The 20678-nt window shown below is 44.6% G+C and overlaps 1 protein-coding gene across 3 annotated transcripts in view; it reads left to right on the top strand.

The window, feature by feature from the left end:
- The window catches only part of Snx30 (sorting nexin family member 30), a 99610-nt gene that overhangs the window by 41537 nt on the left and 37395 nt on the right, over nucleotides 1-20678 (top strand). For all 3 annotated transcript variants that reach the window (XM_006537724.2, NM_172468.2, XM_006537725.4), the window contains exon 2: nucleotides 10778-10969. In XM_006537724.2, coding sequence (XP_006537787.1) covers nucleotides 10934-10969 — 36 coding nt within the window. In that variant the 5' untranslated portion in view covers nucleotides 10778-10933. The remainder of the gene's footprint in view (nucleotides 1-10777; nucleotides 10970-20678) is intronic.

A 20678-nucleotide genomic window follows, 5' to 3' on the forward strand; every position in this document is an offset into this window, starting at 1 on the left:
TGCTAAGATGCTGATGGCTGTTGTGCTTGAAGGACAAGGTGGTGTGGGACAGCCATGCGTGAGACCTAGACTCTTTAGATGTTGTTGAATGGCCTGTCACTTCAGAGTCTTTTCCTTTTAATGTAGAACAACCAGATTTGATGACGATTGGCAGGTTCTGTGCCCCGTGGCCTTGTGTGATGTGTGTGCAGAAATGCCAGTGGAAGAATGAACATTTTGCTCAATTGTGGTTTTTTGGCTGGCAGGATCCTGAGAGCAGGCTAGAGATGGGCATAAAAGAGAGCTGGTCTTAGGGAGAGTTGTGTTTTTAGTTGTGTTAGGACAGCTTAGTCTGTCTTCTTAGAAAGCTGTGTACTTGACTTTGAAGTCTGCCAAGTAGTATGTGCATGCATTGACCAAACACAATACCCATGAAAAGTGAGCTAAGAAAGAAGGGTTACTTTAGGCTCACTGTGATGGGAAGGCAGGGGCAGGGGCAGGGGTGGCTGGTCACATTGCATCTGTGCTCAGGAGACAGAGAGATGAACACTGCTGCCCAGCTCCCATTCTCCTTTTGATTCAGGGCAGGGCCCCTGTCCATATGATGTGCTGCCCTCATAGAGAGCGGGCTTTCCACTTCATTTAGCCTAGAAACTCCTGTACAGACAACACCCAAATTCCCACCTCCATGGTGATTCTAAATCCTGTCAGAGTGACAGTGAGGCTCATCCCTTAACACCTGCAATCGCCATCTTCTTGCTGTGGGCCTTCGTTCTTCGTTTAGGGAGGAGCTTTTAGGAATGCCTCTCCTCCTTTAGTGCAGGTGACTCTTTGGCCTGGAATGGCCACACTGCTCTCCCCTGGCCTTGCTTTTCTGTTTGGCAAGTGTCCTCATTCTTCTTAAGCTGTCCTAGCACCCTTTGCTCTCGTTCTTCAAGGCAAGGAGTACTGTCACAACCAGTTTTGCTTTGTGTCATCATTAGCGGTTTTGGCATTCCTACTGAGTGGTTTAAACACAGATGGTCTTGGCCCTGTGTTTTGGTAGCCCGGTATCGTCACTTTGGCTGACATCACTTAAATGCTCAGTCTGTTGTTGTAATAGCGGTGCCTCTTTAGAAGGCATCCATAGGAACTATGTGTAAATCCATCAACTAGGCAAATCCTTGTTTCTAAGGATGTCTGGAGCAGGGACTACAGTCTGGAGATCATGGAAACCTGGCCAAAGACTATGGACTGGGGTTTTGATTCTGAAATTCCTTTGAAGGTGTTCTTTTTGTACTGTGCTGATGGATGCATTTTAAAGGGTAGGGTTACTCATAGGAAAGCCAGGGAAACATATTCTGTTTCTAAAAGGCTTTATCAGCCTATCAGTGTGGAAACAGGTGGTCTGTGCGCGCACATACAAGGAAGAGTCTTTGTCACATAGGAAATGGATCAAAATCCAGAGAAGGAAAGTATAAACCTGTTCCCAGACAGTACCACCTTGCACACCGGGCTGAGGGGCCTCAGGACTTGGTGGATGGGTGCAAATGGCCGTGGAGGTTTTGGAGATTATTTGCGATGGGGTTTCTAGGGCAGTGGTGGGGAAAACAGAACCTTTTACACTAGTAAGAGTAAGTGACGTTCAAGAGCTTATACAAGCTAGTTAAGACATACGTGAATAACTCCAGGGTTGAAAAGGATAATGTCTTAAAAATTATCCAGTGTTGTATGACCATTTCCTCTCTGCAGTTTAGAAAATTACAGAGACATTTTATAATTATATGCACTTGCCAGCTTTACTGAAATAATAAACAACTCCCAAAGCCCAAAGCTTGCAACAGACATTAATTTCAGGTCATGTTGTGTTTTCTGGCTGTGAGTCAGCTGTACTCGCTCTTCCCAAATCTTACATTTCTGAAGGAACAGTCCCTTTTGGGGACAAGGTAGGCAGAGAAAAAAACAAGAGACTGTGGGAGACACAAGAATTCCTAACAGTCAGCTTAGATTTGGCCTATGCTACAATCATTCATTTCCCATTGACTAGATCAAGTCACATGACCTAACCCAAAGCCAGTGGTCTAGAGTGTTTTCCTGTAAGAAGCCACTTGGAAACAATAAGAACATGTGATCCTCTCATGGGAAGAGGGGCCAGTCACTTGGGGTGTCCTCAGGAAGAACAGCCAGTGCCCTTAACCACTTAATCAGCTTTTTAAAAAATTAAAAAGAATTATTTATTTACTTTTTGTGTATGAATATCTTGTTTGCATGCATGCCTATTTGGTACCCTAGAACTGGAGTTACAGATGGTTTGGGTCTACCACGTGGGTGCTGGCAATTGAACCAGGGTCCTCTGCAAGAGCGGCAGTGGGCCTTAACCACTGAGCCATCTCTCTGGTCCTTTGACATATTGTTTTTATTTTTTTAAAGATTTATTTATTTTTTATTTATATGAACACACTGCAGCTGTCTTCAGACACACACTAGAAGAGGGCATCAGATCCCATTACTGATGGTTGTGAGCCACCATGTGATTACTGGAAATTGAACTCAGGACCTCTGGAAGAGCAGTCAGTGCTCTTAACCACTAAGCCATCTCTCCAGCCACGACATATTCATTTTTAAAAGTTTATTTAGCAAGGCGGTGGTGGCACATGCCTCTAATTCTAGTGCTTAGGAGGCAGAGGCAAGTGGATCTCTGAGTTTGAGGCCAGCCTTACCTACAGAGCAAGCTCCTGGACAGCCAAGTCTACACAAAGAAACTCTGTTTTGAAAAAACAAACAAACAAACAAACAACTAACACATAAGCCATAAGTTTTAAAATACGGTTTTAACTGTTACTTTATTGTTGGTATATACAATAATTTCCTTTTTTGTCATTTTGGTAGCAGATTAGTGGTTAACCCTCATAAAGTGACTTGGGAGGTTTTCCATGGTTCTATGTGTGCCTTGGAATACTTGACTAAGGCAGGCTTTGGGCTCCCTGGGGCTCAGCTGCAAACCTACTGGCCTAGGTGGTCGTTGTTTTCGGCCATGGGTCTGTCCTTTCTGTCACTGCCCAACTGTGGCTTTCTGGACTTAGAGTATAGTAACTTGTAATATACATATAACTTGTAATCATATAGAGAAATAAGATCTAAATAGTTATATTTTTCTTTCTATATTGGACAGGCCTTGTAAGTTTTACTATGTCTAGTCCATCTTCTAAAATAATCAGAGTTTGTCCCTTTTTCTTGTTTTCAGTATACATTTTAAGCTTTCTCACTTTTAACAAAACGAGAGCATGGAGTAGATGTGACTGGATGTGTTCATGCTGTGGGCTAAAGCCATCTCCTGCATGTCTCTCGCTGCTGTGTGAACTCTCTCCTGGGTGTGTTTTCTTGGGTTAAGTTGATGAGGTAATGCAGGCTTAAGGTTTCTTTTTTCTTTTTAGTTTGTTTACTCATGGCTGATGTGGTTATAACACATGTCTGCTATTGGCCTTGCGTTAGAACAGGTGAATTGGACTGGCTGTTTCTGCTTGATGTTGCTAGAACTATCGTCTTGAGTTTTTTACTTGTAATCACTCGAACAGGACAAGGGTGAGGGGAAGGAAGGCTGGGTCCTGGCGTTCCTGTAGAGGAAAGTTGGCTTGGCTCATCCTAGGGTCTGGGTTCCAGTGGCCTGATCTCCATGGCAGAGCCCACCCCTCTGTGTTTTCAGCTGTGTCTGTTTTGTGTCTGTGAACATGTCTAGAGTTGTCTGCCTGGGTTCATCTGCCCTCAATAATGCACCAAAAACCTTGTGGGCAGGGTGCCCCCTGCTGGTGGTCCTCTGTTATGCTTTGTTCTTGTGCACCTCAGCCAGAAAACTTTCTTTGTCTCATTGTCTTACCTACCCCAACCCCACAACTGCATTTTCAAATTAGGGTGCACATGACAGGGTTGTTTGTGAGCCTCAGTGACAGTAAATAGCCTCAAAAACTGTTAAAGGTGCCTTGTGGTTCCCACTTCAGCTGTGTCCCACTTGTGTCTGGTAGAACATTTTAGAGAGTCTGGCACTTGGGTGACCCTCTCCTGATTTCCAGAGTCATACTGCTTTTCCTATCACCTTTTACCCAGTTCTTTTTGTTGCCTATTCTTTAGATTCTAAGTTAGCGTCTGAGGGTAGGATGGAGAGGAGTAAGCTGCTGTGGGTAACTTACTGAGATGGTCTAGAAGTCTATATTTATAATTGTTGTCTGTCTGTTTGTCTGTCTGTCTATTTTTTTCCTTCCTTCCTTCCTTCCTTCCACCTACCTATTTATTCTTTAAGCCTAGCTTTGCTCTATAATGCAAACTGGCCTTAAACTTGTAGCCCCCTGCCTCTGCCCCCTCAGTGCTGGGTTTACAGGCACCGTCCTCTCTGCCCAGCTTTTATAACAAGTGTGCAACATTTTGTCTTGCTGCTGTAAACACCATGGGTCCTGGTTATTTTCCAGGTTTCATGGTGTTTGCCGTTCTGTTCTGAGTATCTTTGACAAGCAGCTTTTGAGGTTTTTCCTTTTGAGTTGACTCTCCCTAGTGAGTTTAAGTTGAGGTTCACAGCAGAATCATCTGTTTGATCTGTGTAGGACATTCTTTCTTTAGGTGTCCACTGTGCATGTGAATTAGGGCACACAAGGCAGGTACAGGCTGTGTACAGAGTGCTGTCCTTCTCTGCTGTGGGTTGCTGTGAGCTGCTTTGCCAGGCTTTTCTGAAGTGGAGTCATCACATTCTCCAGATTTTCCCAGTGGTGTCATTAGAGAAGCTGGGTTATTTTAGCATGCCTTGTGTTTCACTGCATCCGTATTGGTTCCCGGTAGATGTCATTCTGCCTTTGTAAACCTGTTAACGTAATGAAGAATCCCACCAGAGATTTCTGTTAATTATCTTGCTAACAGATGGCCATAACAGATCTTGAAACTGAAAATCTTTGAACCAGAGGAGTTTGTAAAGCAATGAAGTTCTCTCTGTGTCTTCCTTGGATATGGGGTGATGGGCAGGGGACGGAGGAAGGAATGTTCTTACAGGCGAGAGTTGACATTTTACAGCAGTGAGTATTTTTTTTTTTTCATCAGCAAGCAGTTACCATAGTTCACAAGAATTATTCTAGATAGGCGTTTGCATGATAAAACCAGCAAGAAAATGAATTTGAGGTACCAGCTATGTCTCTACTGTGATTTTTTTTTCTTTTCAGTAACATTGGTGTGCCCATGGTAAACCCTACACCACAGCTTATAATGAAATGTAAAGGTACTTAACAGACAAATCATTATTATTATTTTTTTAAACTGAACAGTGACATGCATCTTGCCATGCTCTCACAGTTCACACACACTCCTCTGGTACTGCCCTGTAAATGTGATTTTGCTGGTATTTCCTCAGATGAAGTGATGAGAGGAGAGCCATACTTGAGCTTTATGAATACATGGCTTGGGTTGAGCCCAGAACGTTTTTATCTAACTATCCCTAGGCCTAGAAGCTTCTAGCCTCTATACAATCTAAACTTCTGCAAGCCTGGACCTTGAAGGCTTCCCCTTCCAGCCTCTGTCTGCTATCGTAGGCCTAGAATGTTTCAGCCTCTGAGACTTACACTGAATAAACTCACCCTTTCTAGCTCTTTCTGAACTCTGGATGGCTGGTCAACTCAGCTATTCTGACTCAAACTCCTCTCCAAGCTGACTGATTCAAAGGCTTCTCTTGACTTCTGACTGAATTGCTCTGCTTGAAAAGACTTGCCTCTGAACTCCATGTGCTGAATTCAACTGCACTCAACTGAACTTCTGTACTTTCCTCTCTCCCTCACTACTTTTAAGTAGCATCTCTTTCTTGTCTGTTCTTGTGTGAGTTGGGTGTATCCTATCTCTGATAAATTCTGTCAAATCTTTCTCTGATTCATCACTTTGTCTGCTCCTCAAGTAGTTGTCATTGTTTGGGATTAAAGGTGTGTACTAAGAGTGTGTCTCTATTGCATTCAGAGGGATCAAGGGTATGTGTTCCAGCCAGAGGGATTAAAGGTGTGCAGCTGTCTGCATTCCAGCCAATTCATAGCTTTGGATGTGATCTCTTGCCAGAGCTGCCATGTTGTTGGATTAAAATTCTTCTGCGCTCCCATATACTGACCCCCTCAGTGCTGCTGTACCCTTATTGCAAATAGGAGAGCTTAAGGTACAGTGTCCCTGCTAGTGGAGGCAAGCTTTTAACATGGCCAGTGTGGCTCAGGTTACCCTTGGAGGTATTCTCAGTTCCCAGGTGTCTATCTGGTACCTTCTGTTGTTCTAAGACTCATTCATCTCTACTTTTCGAGTCCCCCCCCCCCCCCCCAGTACAGCATAGTCTCTGCTTTCATGGAATTCACAGATGAGTAGAGAGTCAGACAGTCAAATCAGTGAATATGCAATAAAGTTCAAATAATGATAATCCTGTGGGAAACAAAGCTGGAGAAGGAGTTGAAGAGTGATGAAAGGATACAGGGTTACTTTTATATTTTACTGGACTGAGATGACCTCTTAAGTGGGTAGCTTCCAGCAGCAGCCTGGATGAAGAGGGTGGGTAGCCACATCAGGATCTGGGACTGGGACACACACTCGGACACACACACACTCGGACACACACACACACACACACACACACACACACACACACACAGAGCGAGCGAGAGAGAGAGAGAGAGAGAGAGAGAGAGAGAACATATAGTACAAAGGTCTGAGGTACAGTGAGCAGTGTCAGCCAGAAGGCCAGTGATTGAGAGTAGGAGGAACTCAGGGAGAGAAGTAGTGTGTGGAGGAGGGGAGGGGGCGGGTCAGTAATGCCTGCTCTATGGAAGTGAGTTTAGACTTGTGTAATGGGATGGTTTTGAGAATTTAAAGCATGGAAGCGACATATTTGGATTTATATATTTTTAAAACCTTTTTTTAAAAAGCCACGATCTCATTATGTAGTAGTCTTGGCTGTCCTGGAGCTTGCTGTATTTACTTATTTATTTTTGATTCTATACCTATGTATTGTGTCAGTGTATGAGCTTGTGCACATGAGTGCAGGTGTCTGAAGATGCCCTTTTTTTTTTTAAAGATTTATTATTTTTATGTAAGTACACTGTAACTAACTTCAGACACACCAAAGAGGGTGTCAGATCTCATTATGGATGGTTGTGAGCCACCATGTGGTTGCTGGGAATTGAACGTAGGACCTTTGGAAGAGCAGTCAGTGCTCTTAACCACTGAGCCATCTCTCCAGCCCCTAAAGATGCCCTTTAGTGCTGGAGTCACAGACAGTCGTGAGCTACCCTATGTGGGTACCCTTTGCTAACAGCTGAGTCAGCTTTCTAGCCTTGGATTTAGTTTAGTTTTGTTTTGAAGCTCCCTAGCTGTGGTGTGGAGAACTGTGTCTGCATTCATGTTGGTTGTAGGTGGTGCTGCCAGCATGAGATGATGCCTATTCCACTGCTGAGCCCTCTGCTGAGCTGAGATGCCTGGACCCAACCCTTGCTCATCACCCCTAAGCTCTTCGTGTTTTCCTGTTGCTTTTGTTTCTCATGGGGCAGTGTGTTGAGAATCATTTTGTGATAAACTTATGACCCTGAAGAAAATGTTGGCTTTACCTGACCGGCTTTATGTTTACCTAGAAGGATCTATGAAGGAGAACGGAGAGGAGGAATAGGCTGGGAAAATTCCATGGAAAGGAACATGGGCTCACCGCCGGTACGCCAAACGCTAGGGCAGGCTAGGTCCTCTCTTCAGTGTGTGTCCTCATGGAGAGAGATCACGGCTGACTTGCTAACCTTGCAAGGCTGTCATGGGTGTGGTCAGAGTGATAGCCTCTCTATTCCAGAGACTTTGGGCACTGGAGGTTCCTCAGTCGTTCCCATGTGCCCACCTGCTGTGGGGAACACCCTGGAACGAGGAACTACACCCTGGCTAGGGAGTCCCAGGAGGGAAGGATCTGACCTGATTTGATTGCTTGACTCTCCCTATATTCAGGGCATTTCAGATTATATGTGGCTATTCCTAAAGGTTACTGGCTAAGGTCCCTAGGGCAAAGCCTAGGAAAGTTAGCATAGGGTCTTTGTAGACCAGGGAAAGAGATGGCAGGTAGATAATTACAGTAGCACAGCACACACACATGTACTCAGGCACACACAAGGAGAAGCCATTGTTGGATAGCTTATATACTTTGGATAAGTCGGGTGTATAAAAGATTTAAACAGATTTTTATGTGTGAATGCTTTGCTTGCTTGCAGATATGTATATGCACCACATGTATGTGTGGTGCTTGCAGATGCCATACAGAACTTTTTTAGATACTTTAGAACTAGAGTTATAGACAGTTATGAGCCACCAGGTGGGTGCTGGGAATTAAACCTTATTAGTCCTCTGCAAGAGCAGCAAGTGTTCTTAGCCACTGAGCCATCTCTTCAGCCCCTAGGTCAATGATTAATATTGATAGTTGCTCCAGTGCAGGTGCCTACCAAATATACACAGGAGTGGGTCAGGGAAGACTCAAGAAGAGAGAGCATCTCATATACTTGGAGACATCTATCTAAGATGAGGTAGATTTCAGAGACAGTATGTGACAACATGGTGGCTTCTGGAAGTGGCCCGGCTAGGTCAGTTTGAGCTGATTGTTTGGCCAAGGATTTTTATTTCTTTCATACTTTTGTGCAGTGGTTAGGCCTAGCGGATGGCCTCTCACGCTGCCCTGTGGTTGGAAGCATAGCTGAGACAGGAGCTGTCTTAGGGTTCTATTGCTGTGAAGAGACCATGACCAAGGCAACTCTTATAAAAGAAAACATTTAATTCGGGGCTGGCTGACAGTTTCTGAGGCTTAGTTCATTACCATCATGATGGCAAACATGGCAGTGTCCAGGCAGATGTGGTGCTAGAGGAGCTGAGAGTTCTATGTTGATCCAAAGGCAGCAAAGAGGAGACTGGATGTGTTTCACACTGGGAGTTACTTGAGCATTTAAAACCTCAACGCCCTGCCTCTACAGTGACACACTTCCTCTAACAAGGCCACACCTCCCACTGGTGCCACTCCTTATGACTAAGCATTCAAACACATGAATCTTGTGGGGGGTCATACCTATTCAAACCACCTCAGAAGCACAGTGTAGGGTTGGGAGTTTGTACCCATGAGTGTCATCTGTAAAGATGACACCACTTTAATAGTTATAGAAACTTATTTTTAAAAGACAGGTCTCTCTCTCTATTATATAGCCTTGGCTTCCTAGAACTCTTTCTATAGTCCAGCCTAGCCTTGAACTCTCAGAGAATCTACCTGCTTCAGCCTTTCAAGTGCTAAAGTTAAAGGCATTCACCACCATGCCCAGCAAACCTTTTATTTTTGACATTGCCTTAAGTGTCTGATTACATGATCTGTGGTTGGTGCAGATGGGAGCAAAGAAAAGAACGTTCTGTGTGCTCTGTCACCCACCTAGGAGGATGACATTTCTCTTCACCCCAGGCCATGCTTTCCTGTCTTGTCTTTTTCTTTGGGGTCTCCTCTGACCAACTGTAGCTCATGGATATGACTGCCAAGGTGACTTTTAGGGGACAGGTCACAGCAGCCTCCAGAGCACTTCCTTTACCCCACTCTATGATCTGGGTCACCAATGCCTTTCCATTGCTATCATGTCACTGTCTTGCCACATTCTTAGTCTTTGTCTTGCAGTGCTATCAGAGGTAACATTCAGGGCTCTTTCCAACTTCTTCTAGACAGGGCTCTGTTCCCTTGTTAAGTCCTAACAACAGGACCATTGGACTGGGCCTTTGTCTTAGTTAGGGTTTCTCTTGCTGGGAAGAGGTGACATGACCATAGCAACTCTTAATTAAATGTCTTAAGGAAATCATTTAATTGGTGCCGGTTTACAGTTCAGAGGTTTAGTCCAACATAGACATTGCAGGAAGCATGGTGGCATGCAGGCAGATGTGATGCTGGAGAGGTAGCTGAGAGTTTTGTATCCAATCAGCAGGCAGTAGGAAGAGACACTGGCTCAAGCATTTGAAATCCCAAAGCCCACCCCCAGTGACAGTTCCTGAATCAAGGCCACACCTCTTTATAGTTCACTCCCTCCCTGTGAGCCTATGGGAGCCATTTTCATTCAAACCACCATAGCCTTTTAAAAAATGTTATATTTGTAACAAATTCTTAACATGCAGTTTATTCAGGTAGCTTTACACCTTCATCCTAAGGGGAAAGAATGAAAGCTGTTGTTTTGTAAGTCTGTTGGCCTTCCTTTCTTCCTTTTTTCCTGCCTGCCTGTCCCACCCACCTTCTTCCCTCCTTCTATTCTACCCTCCTTCTATCACTCTCTGATATTTTTCTGTCTGAAAATCTCTTTGATCATTTTAAATCTGAATTTGTGAATTAAATACAAAAGAGGACAGATTGTATGATGGGCTAAGGTGCTGGTTATCAAGGTTTTGGAGACATCTGGGAAGGTGAACTTCAGTTGAGAAGATACCTTCATCAGATTGTCTGTGGCAGGTCTGTGGGGCACTGTATTGATTAATGATTAATGTGGGAAGGCCACACTCACTGTAAGAGGTGCCATCCTTGGGCAGGTGATCCTGGGGTGTTCTCAAAAAGCAGGCCGAGCACGCCATGGAGAACAAGTCAGTAAGCAGCGTCCCTCCATGGCCTCCGTTCCAGCTCCTGGTTGAGGTCTTCCTTTGACCTGTTCATTTGAGACACGTGGAGTGAACAGAAGCACTGGGGCTGTCAAAGTTGTTGTTGAGGTGTTTCTGCGGTGGCTGCGGCAGCTGTGGTTGGTGAGGTTCTCCATCCCTGTGGTCTAAGGATGCTCTTCTCTTCCTCCAGGATCTCATCTTGCCCAACGGTGGTACTCCAGCAGGCACTGCCAGCCCAGCTTCTTCATCTTCCCTTCTGAACAGACTTCAGCTTGATGATGACATTGATGGTGAAGCCAGAGATCTCTTTGTCACAGTTGATGATCCTAAGAAGCACGTCTGCACAATGGAGACCTACATCACATACAGGATCACCACCAAAGTAGGTCTTGTTTCAGAATGTCGGGGTTCAGACATGTGCTTTTGTGTTTGGTCAGTTGACACAGGCCAGGCTCATCTGGAGGAGGGATCTCCAATTAAGGAGATGCCTCTATAAGACTGCCTGTTGGTAAGTATGTGGAGCATTTTCTTAATTAATGATTGGCATAGTCTCAGCCCAGTATAGGTGGTGCCACCCCTGGGCAGGTGGTCCTGTGATGTATAAGGTAACAAACATGAGCCTCCAGAAGCAAGCCAGTAAGCAGCCTTCCTCCAAGGTTTCTGCATCAATTCCTGCCTCTAAGCTCCTATTGGGATGTGTATGCCAAATAGACCCTCTCCTTCCAAAGTTTGGTCCTGGTGTTTTATCACAGCCGTAGGAATCAGCCTAGAACAGTGTGAACTGAGATCCTCTTAGAACCTAGAGCAGTGCTCTTCATGAACTGGGGTCCTCCCAGAACCGCAGTGCCCTTTGTGGACTGAGACCCTCCCTCTGCCTGTGCTTCGTCTCCTCTGGTTACTCTTACTATAGTTATGGGATAGAATGATTATATTAAAAGCTAAAAGGATTATATACTTTTTTATTCTTAAAATGAGGAGAAGTTATGGCTGAAGTAGTTTAAATTAAACATTTAATCCCCATGATACCTCTGTGTCATATGCCAGTTTTGCTTAATGTGTCCATTTCACAATATGCATGGCCTTATATCCACTTAAATCTGTAGTGAGACCCTGGTTGTAATTTGGCCTAAATGTAGTTAAAGACAGAAGGGGCCTGAACCTAAGCCTTGTGACGGCCTGCCATGCCTTCTACCAGACAGACAGGGGACAGTTTTCACAGCAATCCTAAAAGGCTTTTGTTAGTTAGAATTTTATAGGTGAGGAAACTGAATAACTTGTATGGGGCTACAAAATTGTTAAGTATGTTTCTAACATGAAACTTTAAGACTACAGTGTTCCCATTCTTTATATAATTTCCTTGTAAAAGAATACTTTAATTCTTACTCTTTGGCGGAAGGGTGGGGATAGATCCTAGCGCCTTATGCCTGCTGGGCAGATAAGCACTCCACCACTGAGCCCCATCCCTAGGCTGTGTTGTTTTTCATGCAGGGTTTCTTGACTGGCAGTATCCATCTTTTGGGATGAGCAACACTTTCTGTAGGATGTGTAGTGACACCCCTAGGCTCTGTCACTAGGTACTTGTAGCTGTTTCCAACTATCTCCAACTCCCTTTGTGACAATCAAATATATTCAGACACTGCCAGATATCTGCTGGGGATCAAGGTTGCTCCTTAATAGGAAATTGCTGATCTAAATCATCTCTATTACTAAGGAGAAAATTCTTACCATCACTTTGTATTTTATAATTTAAAAGTACTTTACAAAAAGCAAAAAGACAGGGAAGAGGGATGGGGACCTGGCAGAGTGGGGTGGGGCGGGGAGAACTTGGTAGGGTTAGGAGGGATTAAGAGGGAGGTAGCGAATGTGACCAGGATATGTGTGTGTGTGTGTGTGTGTGTGTGTGTACACATATGTATGTATGTATGTATGTAGTAAGTGCTTTAGTCAGGAAAGCATTCTTTTTCTGTTTTTCCTTTACCACAAATCACATACTGTGGAAAGAATTACAGATGTTTCATGAAGTTTTATGGGTGGTGTTAGTAGCTCAGATAAACTGCATCTCTCTTCTTCTTCTTCAGTCCTCAGCCTCTCACACCCCAGTTATATTGGGAATTGAACTTGGGGCTTCACTCATGCCAGGCAAGTGCAGTACCACTGAGCCATGTTCCTGGCCTCCTTTTTACTTCAATTAAGAAAATGGTTTATTAATGATTTTTTTTTGGGGGGGGGCTGGAGCAAGGTCTTGCTGTGTGTAGCCCAGGTTGACCTTGAACTCGTGATCCTCTAGGGTGACAGGGTGTGCCTCTATACCCAACAAACTTTTTTTTAATTGTAAAATTTTGGTAGGTTCTATACCTGTTTAAATTATTAGGAAAGATAAACAAAATGAAATATGTTCACATATTTCTTCATCTTTTATTGGATGGAAATACTGTGTTTTAAAATCACACAAATAGTTTAACTGGTTGTAAAACACAAACAAATACAGAGGCGCAAGCCTGGCCTCCCTGTTCTCCTCGGCTGACAATCTTCTCACCAGAAGCAGCCGTTGCTGCAGTGGTGTGCCTCCACTTCTTTCATTTACGGCACACACGTAGAGTACACACAGTGTGGGTTCCAGTGCGTGTGCGCTCTTGCTTTTCCTCCCACTGGACAGTGCTGCTGAGGCCCTTCTGCTCGCATCGTTATGCTTAGCTCACTCTCTGGGCCTCTGCCTGATTATGCAACGATTATACAAATGTCTTTTTAAAAAAAAATTTTTGGTGGACATTTAAACCATTCTCAGCTTTTTAAAGTCACCCCACCCCGTCTTTTCGCACCTGGCTCCCAAGCACAGGTCTGAGTGAGGGCCTGGGGTGATTTGCATAGCTCCAGGAATTCTTAGCATTTGTTACCTCTCCCTCGGGGTGAGGTTACTTTTCACCCTGCAGTCAGTAAAACACAAAACCTGCTTTTCTTGATTGGGTACATAAGCAAGCGGCCTGGTGGCAGGGTGACTGCCTTGCTGGCAAGCAGCCCTTATGCACCCTGACAGTTTTCTACACTGCTTGATTCCTGTACCCTGCAGTCCTATTCCTGGCCACACACAGTAAAGAGATCCTGCAGGGCTTACCCGACTCACTGGCTAATGCACCTGCTATCGCTCCCCCATCTCTCCTCTCCTTGCTCCATCCTAGCCTACCCCTCCCCTCTGCATTCTTATCTCTGTCCTTTCTCCTGGGGTTATTTGATTCCTTGTAACTGAGAAACTGCCATTTCCAAATTATATCCTGGTTTTCCACTGGGGTGAGCAGTCACTGCTGAGACCTTACGTTTTATTATCATGATAGGTAGTGACATCTGGGAATGAGAAAGAGGAGGATGAGGTCACAAGATCCTGCACTGGGACTTGCATTCTGCTGAGGACCTCAGACAGCTGGTGCAGGGCAGGCGGTGCTACAGGTTCAAGGCTCTGATTCCAGATCCTCTAAATGATGAGTGTGGTGGTGATTGATAAATGATCTCTCCACCAGTAAAATGGGCCAATTCAAGCCAGATTAAAAATATATAAATGCAGGTTTATTGGGAAGGTGTCCTGGGTGGGTGAGTTTGATGGCCCCAAGGAAGGAGACCAGGGAAGTCGCCATGGGGAAAGAGAGAGGAGAGAGTGAAGAGAACGTGTGCTTGCTCACAAAGAAGGAAGAAGGGGCTGGGAAGAGGATAGAGAAGAAGAGGAAGAGGAGGAGGAGGAAGAAAAGGAGGAAAAGGGAGAAAAGGAGGAGGAGGAAAAACCAAAATGTCTGAGTTATACAGCAAAGAGCCTCTGGAAGAAGGGCAGCCCAGCCCTTGGGCTAGAGAGTTCAGGGTTGGGGGCAGGGTATGCCAGGTAGGGACTGAAGGATGCTGGGAGAACCTGGAGGCTAGGTCTGCTTTGGTATGTAAAATATGCACCTCATCTGCTTGTTCTGGGGCCTGAAACCAACTGATGGTGGTGGTGGTAGTGGTGGTGGGGTTGGTGGTGGTGGTGAGAGACAGGGTCTCACTATGTAGCCCTGCCTGGTCTGGAACTCACAGAGATCTGCCCACCTCTGGCTCTTAAATACTGCGACTAAAGGTGTGTGTTATTATGCCCCTAATTCAGACTGTTTCTTTTTTTAATGTTTAACATTTTACTTTATATGTATGAGTGTTTTGCCTGCATGCATGTCTAGGTACCATCTGCATGTCTGGTGCCCTTTGGAGGCCAAAGCCAGCGTTGGATGCCCTGGTACTGGCGCTGCAGATGATCATGAGCTGCTGCGTGGGTGCTGAGGCGCAAACCTGGTCTTTGGAGTCATCCACCAGTCTTGTCCACTGAGCTACCTCTCTGGCCCCTCTAATTCAGATTCCTGACGACTGGTACAGAGCCATATTGCCTGAGCTGAAATTAGCTGAAGGCATTTTGTTATGGAGTGCTCCATCAAATCTCTACGGTTCTTGTCTTCCTCTGTGACCTGGAGGTCAGCACAGCCCCTTCTCAGGGCTGGAACCTCCTGGCTGTTTTCTCTTCAGCCTCTTAGAAAGTCACAACACAGTAACAGCTAATTAATTATTGGACACTTAACCACGTGTCTATCCATTTTGTGGTGGAAATTTCAATTTTTATTTTATGTACTTAATCTGTTGTAGAAAACAGAAAAGGAAAGTAAGCTAAAATAATACAATGCAAACATGCCCATAAACTCAGTCAGAAGTAACTGTGGGATGCCTCTGTTCTTTCATGAAAATGAGCATTTGTGTGCAGCCAGCTCATTACTGCACTGCAGATGCTGTTCTGTGCTAGCAAGTTCCAGGCAGCACGCTTGCTGTCATCTGAGACTAGAGTCCTGTTCTCTCCACGGGATCGTTGGTTTTGTGTGTGTGTGTGTGTGTGTGTGTGTGTGTGTGTGCAGCTGCTATCATGACTGTCACAACTATTCTTATTGTTAAAACGGAACTTCAATACAGTGACATGGATGTGATTGCTCAGTGACATGTGGCTACCATGCAGTGTGGCTGGAGTTTGAGTGCAGAGACCATTCTCTTAATAGCTGTGCTGTGCTGACATGATGGTTGGTGTGCACTGTCAGTTGGAGTGGAGCTGGAGTCACCTGGAGGCACAGCTGGGGTTGTGTCTGCTACTCAGTAATTTCCATCTCCTTTGCTTTGGCCAGTTTCTCATTGGAAGACTCAGTTGGCTAGAGCGATGTGGTTTGAGGAGTTTCCCTGGTACTGTTTGCAAATGAATGTGAATGGGAGGAAGGGGGAAAAGATGTGAGCAGCTAGCTTGGCAGTGAAGCAAGAACAGAGCATCAAGAAACAGCAGTACTGGTTGCTTCATATTGTTCTTCCTCCTATGGGGCTGCAAACCCCTTCAGCTCCTTGGTTCCATTTTCTAGCTCCTCATTGGGGACCCTGTGCTTAGTCCAATGGATGGCTGTGAGAATTCACTTCTGTATTTGTCAGGCACTGGCAGAACCTCTCAGGAGACAGCTATATCAGGCTCCTGTCAGCAAGCACTTGTTGGCATCCACAATAGTGTCTGGATTTGGGAACTGTATATGGGATGGATCCCCAGGTGGGACAGTCACTGGATGGCCTTTCCTTCAGTTTCTGCTCCAAACTTTGTCTTTGTATCTGCTCTCATGGGTATTTTGATCACCTTTCTAAGAAGGACTGAAGTATCCATACTGTGGTCTTCCTTCTTGAGCTTCATGTGGTCTGTGAATTGTATCTTGGGTATTCTGAACTTCTGGGCTAATATTCACTTATCAATGAGTGTGTGTTCTTTTGTGATTGGGTTGCATCACTCAGGATGATATTTTCTAGTTCCATCCATTTGCCTAAGAACTTCATGGATTCATTGTTTTTAATAGCTGAGTAGTAATCCATTGTGTAAATGTACCTCATTTTCTGTATCCATTCCTCTGTTGAGGGACATATGGGTTCTTTCCAGCTTCTGGTTATTATAAATAAGACTGCTATGAACATAGTGGAGCATGTGTCCTTATTACAAGTTGGAGCATCTTCTGGTTATATACCCAGGAGTGGTATAACTGGGTCCTCAGGTAGTACTATGTCCAATTTTCTGAGGAACCGCCAAACTGATTTCCAGAGTGGTTGTTACCAACTTGCAATCCCACCAGCACTGGAGGTATGTTCCTCTTAACCAACCAGTACCCCCAGAGCTCCCAGGGACGAAATCACCAACCAAAGAGTACACATGGAGAGACCCATGCCTCCAGCCACATATGTAGCAGAGGATGGCTTTATGGGACATCGATGAGAAGAGAAGCCCTTGGTCTTGTGAAGGCTCAGTGCCCCAGTGTATTTCAGGACAAGGAAGCAGGAGTGGATGGGTTAGTGAGCAGGGGAAGGGGCTGAGAATGGGGGGACAGTTTGGAGGGGAAATGAGGAAAGGGGATAAAGTTTGAAATGTAAATAAAGAAAATAATAATAATAAAAAAAGAAACAGCAGTAACTGCAAGAGTGTGCTTGAATGAGAGAGCTGTGTGTGTGTGAATGTGTGTGTGGGTGTAAGTGTGTTAGACAGAGCCTTGCTGACGTCATACTTGCTGTGTAGCCCAGGCTTGCTTAGAACTCTTCTGATCCTTCCTGCTTCTGCCTCCTGAGTGCTGGAATTAGAGCTGTGTATCACTGTGTCTGTAATATGCTTACGTGTTTTTATTTCTGAGGATGAAGGAGAATTAAGAGCAAGATGGACAGGGCTGGCGGGAAAGCAGATATGGGTGAAGAGTGGAGAGTAAGCCGGAGGAAGTGCAAGCTGTGCCCTGCGGATAAGCCTGTGGTTTGGCCTCCAAAAAGAGAAGCACACTTTCTCCATTGTCTGGAAAACGGAAGGGAAGCTTGTCTCGTGACAGGAAGGGAAGGGACTCTTTGCTTATAGCTGCAGTTTTATCTGGGGCAGAGTGAGAAGATCATCTGGCAGGAATACATGGGAGGTTTTGAAGCAGGACTTACAAGTTTTGAGGTGTCTACAGCTTTTTCCTAATTGATGATGGGACTGTTGAGATTGCGTGGTGCTGGGAGTGTTGGAGCTGCTTGGCAGTGTTAGGGACCCTGGTGTAGAGGTGTTGCTCTTTACCTGTTATTGCTACAGGCACAAGAGTTATCAGCCGATGGTCTTAGCTTTAGAGTTGTTGGCTAAATTATTTCAGTGTTTTGGCCAGTTTCATTAAACCCACCATAGATTCTTTTGGCATTGGAGACTGTTTTTGTACAATTTAAAAATTTAAAACATCTATTCAAAATCCTTGGGTGCCTGTAATATTGTCTGTAGGATAGAAGTCTGTAGGGCACTGGGTTTCCCAGAGCCATTTGCCATCTAGACTGGTGGAGGGGGACCTTTTGTGGTCTGTGGAGTCTAGGTCCAGGCTGTCTTGCTGGGTGTGGATTAGATTGTGGGCTGATGCTAATGTTTCCAGAGATGACTAAAGAGGTGCTCAGGTGAGCATACAGTCCCTCTGTGCTCGGTTACTGCCTCAGATCTGACTGGGGCTGCCCGCTGCCTGCGGTGATCTCTGATGGACACCATAGGTTCTAGACCCAGTGTGGAGGGACAGGGTAGAGGTCTTCGCTGATGATGATGACTTTCTGGTTCTTCCCCATCCCGTTCTGTGTACTGAGTTTCACAGAGGAAAGCTGGCAGTACTCATCCCTGGGGCTTGTTGAGCAGCACGCTTTATGAATACTTGACTCCGCTCCATGAAGTCAGCAGTGCTCGTGGCTGACTCTGCAGCGGAGTTGTGTTGCAAGCGTGCAGTGCTGGCTTCGCTCTTGGCTCTTCTTTGCTAGAATCCCCGTTCTTGTTTTCCTTGCATCTTTCCCACCTATTAATTTATGTCATTTGATTCTATGTGTCAGTATGATTTTCATAGAACGAGCTGTGGTAATAAAGTAAATTTTGAGTCTAAAAAGAATGAGCCTTTCTGTTTCATGATTATATTTACCCTGCGGTATCAGATAAATATCTCCTGTCCTGTGGTCCCTAATGGAGTATTGATGGGGCCGGAGAGATGGCTCAGTGGTTAAAAGCACTGACTGCTTTTCTAGAGACCTGGGTTCAATTCCTACACCACATGGCAACTTATAACCACCTCCAATTCCAGTTCCAAAAGATCTGATGCCATTTTCTGTCCTCTTTAGGGATCTAGTAAAGAAATATGCACAGACATACATGCAGCAGAACACCCATACACTGTATATGACTCAGTGGATAAAGTTTGCCATACATGGTAAGGATCAGAATTTGAGTCCTGGACCTCACGTAAAACTGGACATGGTAGCGCATCTGCAGTCCCAGTGCTCCTACTATGAGATGGAGTTTGAGGCAAGAGGATCCCCAGAAGTTGGAACAAGCAGTGCTCAGCACCAAGAGATCCTGTCTTGGTGAGCACCAGGGTGAGCACCTTTAATCACAACATTTGGGAGGCAGGTGAATCTCAAGTTCCAGGCCAGGCTGGTCTATAAAGTGAGAAGTCCCAGGCCAGCCAGTCAGGCCTACACAATGAAACCCTGTCTCAAAAAAAAAAAAAAAAAGTATTTTTTTTTAATCCAGCAATTTTATCCTTAGGAAATTATTTTAGTGGGACTAATGGATAGAAGCCTGCTGATGTTTACTCTAACATTGTTTATTGATTAAAAGATTAGAAACCATTTAAATAGCGGTTTGGTTTAATCATGTTATAACCTCTTAGTTGAATATTATGCATGTGTTAAGTGATTGTAATGATCTGGGCACAAAGGTGTTCCAGGTGTCTTAATGTGCTACAGAAACTGAATGAATATGTGTAGAAAAAGTGGAAGTTTATAAACTTAAATATTAATTTATTTCCTATTTAGAGGGACTGTATACATTTTTATATTTTTCAGTCATTATTTTTCTTGAAGTTTTAAAATAATCAAATATGCCGGGCAGTGGTGGTGCACACCTGTAATCCCAGTACTAGGGAGGCAGAGGCAGGAGGATCTCTGTGAGTTCGAGGCCAGTCTGGTCTACAGATTGAGTTCCAGGACAGCCAGGACTACACAGAGAAACCCTGTCTTGAAAACCTAAAACAAAGAAACAAACAAGTAAACAAATACAACCGGGACAGGCAGAGGGTGGAGCTGGATCGCCACGTATAGAAATGTGCGTAGCAAAGCACAGCGTCTGCCCTGCCTTTTGTAGTTACCACATACTGATCTATTTCACGGAGTAGACATGTTACATAAATGGTAGTTTATGGAATTGATTTGGTGAACATGAGAAACACGATTGATTTGATCATGGAATATTTAGGAAGGTGGAGGGAGAGGCCCTTTACCCATTCACAGTGAAACCAGGTTGCTTTCCTTTCTCACTGCAGACCAGTCCTCTTCTGGAGTCTCTGGGTGTTGGGAGGGGTCTTGAAAGTATCCCACTCAATGCTTCTAATGTTGGGGCTCAGGGCGGCTCTGTGTTTCCTAGGTACTTATGACTTGAGGGACTGGATGGGGAGCTGGTGCAATCCTTGAGGGTCAGCGTTCCCCTTCCGGTTCTGCTCAGACCAAGCGCACAGCTTTGTGGTGAACGACATCCTAACCTCAGAGCCTAGGCTGTCCACAGTCTTGGTCAGTGGGTGACTCTTCCTTAGGTATTTTAAAGATTTTTTGGACACCTCAGATTAAAACAGACTTTGGGCTTGAAAGAATAAACTTGTGAAATGTGGCTTAGATTGTTTTTGTTTTGTACTTTAGCTCATATTTGAGATCAGCAATTGCTGGTATCCTCCCAGGGATGAATGGTGTATCCAAGAAGAGATAGCAGTCCATAAGTAAAAATCATATTTTGGGGTAAATTAATTTTATTTAACGTTGGTTTATTATTAAAGTGGCATTATTATATTTCAGAGAACTTTAAAAAATTAGCATTAGGGTAGAGCATTAACATTTTCCACACACAATGGTGTTTTGTTATCTTTTTTCTAGATATTGCCTCATCTAGATCTAACATGTAGTATGCTATCAAGGTCATTGTTCTGGCAGAATATGGTAGTTGAAGCAAAATGTCTTCCTTCCTTCCTTCCTTCCTTCCTTCCTTCCTTCCTTCCTTC

The sequence above is a fragment of the Mus musculus genome, chromosome 4 (genome assembly GCF_000001635.26).
Source record: "Mus musculus strain C57BL/6J chromosome 4, GRCm38.p6 C57BL/6J".
Classification (NCBI taxonomy): Eukaryota; Metazoa; Chordata; class Mammalia; order Rodentia; family Muridae; genus Mus; species Mus musculus.